Genomic DNA, 7,009 nt, shown 5'->3' with positions numbered 1-7,009 from the left:
ATATATATATATATATATATATATACAAAAGTGTTTGGAGGCAGTCGGCTCTCCCCGATGGGTGTTGGTATCAGACATTCCTGAATTCGTGGCATCTGTTCCTAGAGCTCTCTTGAATATGAAGGGTTAGAGTGTTAGACGCTGTGTCAGCGGTGTATCTTCTGCGGCTAGGTAGCTAACCAGCTAGCCAGCTAGGCACATGTTTTGGGGGGTGACGCTGCAGCTTTCGGTGTGTGTCTGTATGCATCGTATATTGTGCAGGTTTTCCCACACCGTACCCTCTGTCGTTGTTCCCACTGAGGAGGTGTCGTTTTGTGGGATATTTAGAACAGCAGCAGCAACAGGAGGAGGTGGAGAAGGAGCAGGAGCAGGGGCAGCAGCAGCAGCAGCAGCGTTAACTTCGGCTGCGACGGCATTGGGTTCAGGCGGAAGAGGACTTGTTGCGTTTGAATGTAGTGCTGGTGCTTGATTTGTCGTTGGTAGTTCTTGTGGAGATGCAATTTCCTGCTGTGCATTTTCTGTTAAGTTGAAAACGGTTGAGGAGGCGCTGGAGCTGCCGGGGGGATCAGAGGTGAAGAGGGGTTCATCTGCAAATGATATTTGCAGCTTTCCTTGTGCCTTGGCGGCCGGTGACTTGCGTGTTCTGAGAGCTGATGCTGATGTTTCCCTCGAAAGCGCTAGCGACGCGGTGCTTCCTTCTGCTGGAGAGCAGGGACCAAGAGGGGAGAACTCTGGCGTCGGGTGTACGCTGACCTCGTCGGGCAGTTCTGCCGACACCATATGCGAATGCACAAACGTCTGCATCTGTGGCGTTTCCTGCAGCGTAGCCGTCTCAACAGCCGCTGGGGGCCTGTTGGAAGACCCAGCAGAAGCAGCAGCAGCAGCGAAAGCAGCTTCACTGGCTGGGCAGATGCAACCGAAGTCAACGCCTCTTGCGTTTCTGTAATCGTCTGAATGCTGCTCTAACGACAAACGGCCGGGAGGCGAGAGTGGCGCCGAGAGGAGAATGCTGCGGGTGCTTTCGAGTTCTGATCTTTCAGGAGGTGCACGACAAATGGGGCTGAGACGCAGCGTTGTCAAGGGCACGTGTTCGTACACATTCCCTTGGTGCCCCCCTCGAATGCCCTCAGAAGTACCCACACAAGAATTACGTAACGAGACACCTTGTCGATTCACCGATACCTGCGTTTGCAGAAGACCATATATGAACAAGCTCGCCATGAGCCTGCATGCATGCGCTTTCCCTTGCATGCAGTGGGGCTAATGTGCAATTTGTTCTTTCGGTTATCACCACATAGAGGAGGGAATGGGCACCAGCGATAGTTCGCCTTTTCAGCAGGAGTGGGCCTCGGCGGTCGACTGCAGCAGCCCCTGTATACAAAGGCGTTAGTTCAGCTAGGGAGAAGGAAAGAAATGCAAGAATTCTTACATCGAGATTCGAGCCGCCAGCACCCTGGTTCGAAAGAATAGCNGTAAGCCTGCGTACTTCTGCGAGGCAGCTGTGCAGGAGGTCCCGGTCCCCGGATGTCAGTGGTTGATTGCCAGAGCTTGCCTCCGAATCTGGAGCTAAAGGCACGCTGTCATGAGGAGAGTCTAATGCAACAGGGTCTGTTTGTATTTCTTTTTCAGCTGTTTCTACATTTGAAGCCGCGGTGGCCGCCGTCGCCTGTTCAGCAAGCTCTAGGGCGACTTCGTCTCGCACTTCTAGGCGAAGCCGCTCTATGAACTCCTTGCTGGTCTTGGGGAACTTTTCTTCTTCTTTCTTCGCCTGTCACTCAGCAGGCAGCATATAGTTTCCGGTAGTATTGGGGTAATTGCTTACCTTCAACTGCAGTCTACTACAGGAAACGCGACTGAAACTAACGGAAGAGTTGTGTTATCGTTTCACGTACGAACTCCCTGCTCTTCTCTGCTGCCGCCAGCGCATCTTCTTTTACATTCTCAACCTTGTCGAGGAATTCATTTGCCTGGGCAAGGCTTGCTTCCAACTCTCGCATTTTCTCAGTTTGGCTTTCAACCAGTGCCGTCTGCACACTCCAAGTGACGAGCAAATGCGAACGCTCTGAGCCAATGGATTCAAGAAGCGTTTCACTGAATAGATTAAGCGCTAAATGTACTGCGCTGCTCTTATGAAAGGCTGAGAGAAGTCAACGTGTACAGTATCATCAAAGAACCCCGAGCCTTTTGGACGTAGCACTGGAAAGGCTTTAAGTACAAAACTGGGAGTGCGGACAGTTTGTGACACCTCACTCAACACTATGAAACTTTCCCCTAAGACTCCTAAACCTAAACCCTAAACCATAAATACTGAAACCTAGGCACCTCAACCCTTCAGAATTGGGAGCAACGGTGAACTGCGGCTTCTGCCGAACTGAGTGCCAAAACCGTGTTCCGAGATCTCTGTGCTGAGACAGGAGACGCACAAGTTCTTTGATTCTTTGCGATGCCTCTTTGACTTTCTCCAGCAGTTCCATAGATGCAATTGGCCCCTCTCCCTGAGTGATTTCATCTACGAGGGCTGCTTCAAAGTAAGCGTTATTGTACTCTATGATGAAAGCAATGTGCTTTCTAACGACTGGAAAGACGTTCTTGCAGACCGCTTTCCCTGCATCTTCTGTCGATACACCCAACGCGTCGAGTCCGTTATCGCCGACAATTGCCCGCATCATCTCTGTAATCCAGTCACCCGCGGGCGCCGCTCGCGACGAGACGCGAAAACTTTTGCGGGCCATTGTGATGCTTTACGGGTGGAAAGCCTAGTTCATGTGTTGATGCTACTGCTATTTCATGTTCATGTGACTTAAAAAGTGCAGGTGGATGGGTGAAATCCTAAATTGGAGGGTTTCTGCTCAGCAAGGCCATGCCCACATAACGGTCCGCTATGTCCGCATTGCTTCCAGGGAGACAATTAAGCCCTTTCAGGATTTAGCCGGGTATTCTAAGCTATACAGCACACTATAATGGAGGTTTCACTCGATAATGGGGACGAGTTCGCCAGGAAGTTGAGCAGCAGCCATACGGGTTGACGGGTTGCAGAAAAACACTGCTGTGTTGACAGCAAAGGGATGGGCACACCAGCGCCCTATCAGCAACTTAAAACAGGCAAATATTTAGGGATAAATTTCTTTAAAAGATGTTAGTGAATTTCGTAGACTACTTTTCCTGCAGCCAAGGATGGAGGCTTGCGTGCATGCAGCGCGTTCAGGTCACCACCCTGCGCCAAGAAATATCCAGCAGGCTGCTGCTGTGGAGCTGCCTGTACTTCCATACAGCAGAAGCCCTCCTATAGCTTCCGCATCATTTACAAAAAAAGAAAAACTCAATTATTTCGCCTTTCCAGCCCCCTTGGGTGCACCGTAGGGCCGCGAGCAGCAGCCACTGCTGAACCCCGCCCACAGCAGTTTTCGTTCAACATTTCGTACACCCACACCTTGATATATCGGAAGACGCACGTAAATCACTTATAATCCTTGCATGATTAGTGCCCCAATAGGCCTAAGATGCAAATTCCCCGCAGTTTCTCCAAACCTCGAAGCGGCAGCAGATGATCTCGCCGAGGTCACCTCGCCGGTAGTGGGGAAATCTGCGACGCCACGAGCTAACTTTTAAAGTTATTGAGCCAAGCCAACCATATAGATATCCTAAAGAGTGTCCCGATTTTAACCCCAATATGTAGGGGGGGAAGAGGAGTTCTTTATGGGCGGGCAACAGAAACGCAGGCACCCCCTATTCAGAAACCTTGACACGAACACTTCATTACTTGGGAACATATGTTACAACGGTAGAGATGCATATACCTGCATTTCTACGCACAATTGATGCAGTTTGGCTCGTGCAGCTCCCCGCAGTACAGGGTGAGCTACTTGAGCTCAGTGCTTCTTGTTCGACCTTCAGCTGCCTAGTTAGCCCCCCTTCCACCAAGGAAACACGTTTCTGTATTGACCGCACCTCCGCGCGTGCCCCGCTACATGGGATATACCAGCTAAGTGTGCAGTGTAAAATGACCCCGACGCTGCTTCTTCTGTAACAGTTCCGAAAACGCCCGTTTCCGAACTACAAACTCGTTCATTTATTTTCCTTCGCTGCAGCACTGTGTAGAGCTAGCCAGCCAGCTACTGTGGCCGGGAGAGCTGTGAATCCTTGACTGACGATGAAATGTGTTAATAAAAGACTAGGATACTCACGGCTTGACTGCCTAAACTAGCTGATCATGCGATCAAGCACTTACGCATCTATGCATTTTAACGCTACGCACTGAGCCCGTGAGAGAATACGTGAAATGTAAGTATGCAGCAAAAACACGCATTGAGCCGACTAGGTCTCTTCAACCTCCACAAAACCCCTTTTTTTATGTCTTTTTCGCTGTTCTCCCTGCCCACCCTGCAGCCCCTATGCGGCTGCAGCTTAACTGAAAAGCTGCTGTGACATCGGTTGGCCTGTGGCTGCCACCTACTGGCGCAACCCCTCAGCAGGTGCCTGCAGATGGCTGCTGCCTTATGCTGCGGTGGCCTTCTTCTTCATGGCGGCTGCAACGTTTGTAAGTTCTTCTCGCTTTGCCTTTCCCCTCTTGTGGGTCCCGAGGCGTTTCTTTGCGAACTTGAGGGCACGTTTGGTGGTGGCTGCAGTGCCAATCTTAATCAGATCCAACACACGGCGCTCATATGGAGCGAACCCAGCGACCTGGCGAATGATCTCACGAATGGCCTGCACGCGAGTCGTCTTCTTCCCCTTTCTGCGGGAAGGACGAGGCGGTGTCGTCCGCTTCGTCACGAGGAAGCCCTTGTTCAGGCCAACTGAAAACAGCAGAAACACAAACCCACAACAACGCTCGGGTTGAATATATTCGCATATTAAAAAAGGATAACCTAACTTGATGTAATACAAGCCAAATACGTGCCAGAAAAGCAAAACACGAAGCAGCCCATCGTGCTGTTTGCTGGCGGCACAACACCACCCGATGCATCCTCTGCTCTTGCAGCAGCAGCAGCTACAGCTAAACAAAGCTCCGCCAGGGTGACGCAGGCCATTGGTGAACGCCACAACAAGCAGTGAAATGCATATTCACAAGAACAACAACGCCAGCTACTACGAAGAAAGCTTTGGCTTCCGTAAATCTGCAGTGCGGTACATGCACATGCATGGGACCCTCCTTCGCTGCTGAGCTCGGCGCATGCGAAGATGCATATTTAATTTAAACCAAAATGTTCGCAATAATACTAATAAGTATATTTGGATTTGAGGTAAACACGGAGAAATGAGGTTGCGTTCTGAGGGTGGGGTGCCAAGAGGTCGTGGCTTCAGCACTTGGCCGGGGAAAAAACGCACCGCGGATGCCTGTTGAGACCGACATTTTCGCTCTCCTTCGTAATGTAATGAAGAGAAAAAGTGTCGGCAAACTCTGAAGAAATGCAGCAAAAAAGAGGCTTCACCCAGCTGTCTGTACGTACTAAACGGCCCCATTCAATCGGTAGGGGCTGGCCGCTATGCTGCTCGGTGCAGAGCCAACGCCTTCTCCCCACATTGCGGTTACGGCTACTGTCTTGTGACGAGAGTGACAATCCCGAGAATATTAATTTGTATTTGTTTTGAATTTATAAACAAATACATTTGTCTATTTTTTCCCCTCTACCTGCTATTTCGTCCAGAGCCCACAGCTCTGCCGCGAGCCTCTGGGACTCCTGTAGTCCCCACATGGCCTGTTGCATATCTTGTCGCTACTTCCTTCCGTCCTTACCTGCAAGAAAGAGCATTTGCCTCTGTTTATACTTTCACATTTAGAAGTTCCAAGTTCACTGCTGGCTTCTAGGGGCCTTGTTTATCGCTGTCACTCGCTGCCCCGACGGGCACACGCAGGAGGTTTCTTTTTGCTTGTTCTTGAGTTTAAATGTTTCAGATAGACGCAACTGCTCTTCTTGGCTACAGCCCATGACGCCGTAACATGTAAGATGACAGCGGCCCATCACCTTCCTGTGTGTTGTCACACATTAGAAAGTTAGTTGCAGTGCAAGTCCGAACGGCATTACTTCAGCACTTCACCCAGATCCCAAGCACCCAAAGTTCACATCATGCTTATTTTGTTTATGCATTGGTGCTCAGGTTTAAAGCAGAACGCAGACGGCGCAAAGGCGCCCCCCGCCACAACCCGCTGCACGAGGATGTCTTGGACGCTCAGGGCGTTCCTCTGCCGGGAGGGGCAATAAACGCGCCTCGAAACAAGAAGATTAGAGAGGCGGTTGAAGATGCAGAGACGGTTGAAGCCTCAACTCGAGAAGAGGCAGGGGAGGATACGGTGCTACCGGCGAAGCTGGGCAAGAAGCTGCTGAAGCTTGTTGAAGAGCAACAGAAAGAGTGAGCCGCTTTTTTCTGCTTACCAGCAACAACCAGGTAATTCTACCACTGTAGACGCATTGCAGCATTTTGGGTTAATCTCTGCTGTGTAACTGTGCAGTGAGGGGATTGCCGGTGGGTCGGACGAAGATGACAACGTCTCTGGCGAAGAGGAGGCTGACGAAGATGGCTTTGTGGTGTTGGACTGCGAGGAAGACGAAGAAGATGCAGCCTTCTACAAGCAAAAAGCTGGAGAGATCCCTCGAGCTACAATCAACTTGGCGGATCTTGTGATGGAACAGCTGAGGAAACAAACAGAAGGCGCATCTGAGAAACAGGGGGAAGACCAGATGGAGTCCAGTCTGTCGCCCAAAGTCGTTGAGGTGTATACGACAATGGCGCCCTTCCTTGCGCGCTATCGAAGCGGGAAAGTGCCTAAAGCCTTCAAAATAATACCTCGGTTGCATGCGTGGGAGGAGGTGCTGCTGCTGACAAATCCTCCCATGTGGTCGAAGCAAGCAACGAGGGAGGCCACGCGCATCTTCTGCAGTAACCTGAAAGAACCAATGGCTCAGAGATTCCTCTGTACAGTGCTGCTACCCGCAGTGCGTGATGATATTGCAGAAAACAAAAAACTAAACTGCCATCTCTACATGGCTCTCAAGAAATCTCTGTTCAAGCC

General features: G+C 50.7%; 3 protein-coding genes across 3 annotated transcripts in view; 1 reads left to right on the top strand and 2 right to left on the bottom strand.

The window, feature by feature from the left end:
* Positions 1 to 183: 183 nt before the first annotated feature.
* EMH_0049790 (uncharacterized protein) lies at positions 184 to 2,732 on the bottom strand (the record flags this gene model as incomplete). The annotated part of the gene is given in 5 exon segments (XM_013496570.1): positions 184 to 1,182; positions 1,430 to 1,471; positions 1,475 to 1,768; positions 1,893 to 2,027; positions 2,424 to 2,732. Coding segments are annotated over 5 exon segments (1,779 nt in total).
* A 1,762-nt stretch (positions 2,733 to 4,494) lies between these two features.
* On the bottom strand, positions 4,495 to 5,750 carry EMH_0049780 (60S Ribosomal protein L36, putative; the record flags this gene model as incomplete). Its single annotated transcript, XM_013496569.1, has 2 exons — positions 4,495 to 4,793; positions 5,735 to 5,750. 2 exons carry the CDS (start codon positions 5,748 to 5,750, stop codon positions 4,495 to 4,497), a joined length of 315 nt encoding a protein of 104 aa, XP_013352023.1.
* Positions 5,751 to 5,925: 175 nt separating this feature from the next.
* Positions 5,926 to 7,009, top strand: part of EMH_0049770 (bystin, putative) — a gene marked incomplete at both ends in the record, with an annotated part of 1,943 nt that continues 859 nt past the window's right edge. The window contains 3 exons of the mRNA XM_013496568.1: positions 5,926 to 5,933; positions 6,097 to 6,348; positions 6,449 to 6,932. Coding sequence (XP_013352022.1) covers positions 5,926 to 5,933; positions 6,097 to 6,348; positions 6,449 to 6,932 — 744 coding nt within the window. The remainder of the gene's footprint in view (positions 5,934 to 6,096; positions 6,349 to 6,448; positions 6,933 to 7,009) is intronic.

This window comes from Eimeria mitis, genomic scaffold, assembly GCF_000499745.2.
Source record: "Eimeria mitis Houghton genomic scaffold, Emh_scaff2172, whole genome shotgun sequence".
NCBI classification, from domain to species: Eukaryota; Apicomplexa; class Conoidasida; order Eucoccidiorida; family Eimeriidae; genus Eimeria; species Eimeria mitis.
The sequence above is the reverse complement of the archived record's forward strand: the minus strand, read 5'-3'. Positions and strand labels throughout refer to the sequence as shown.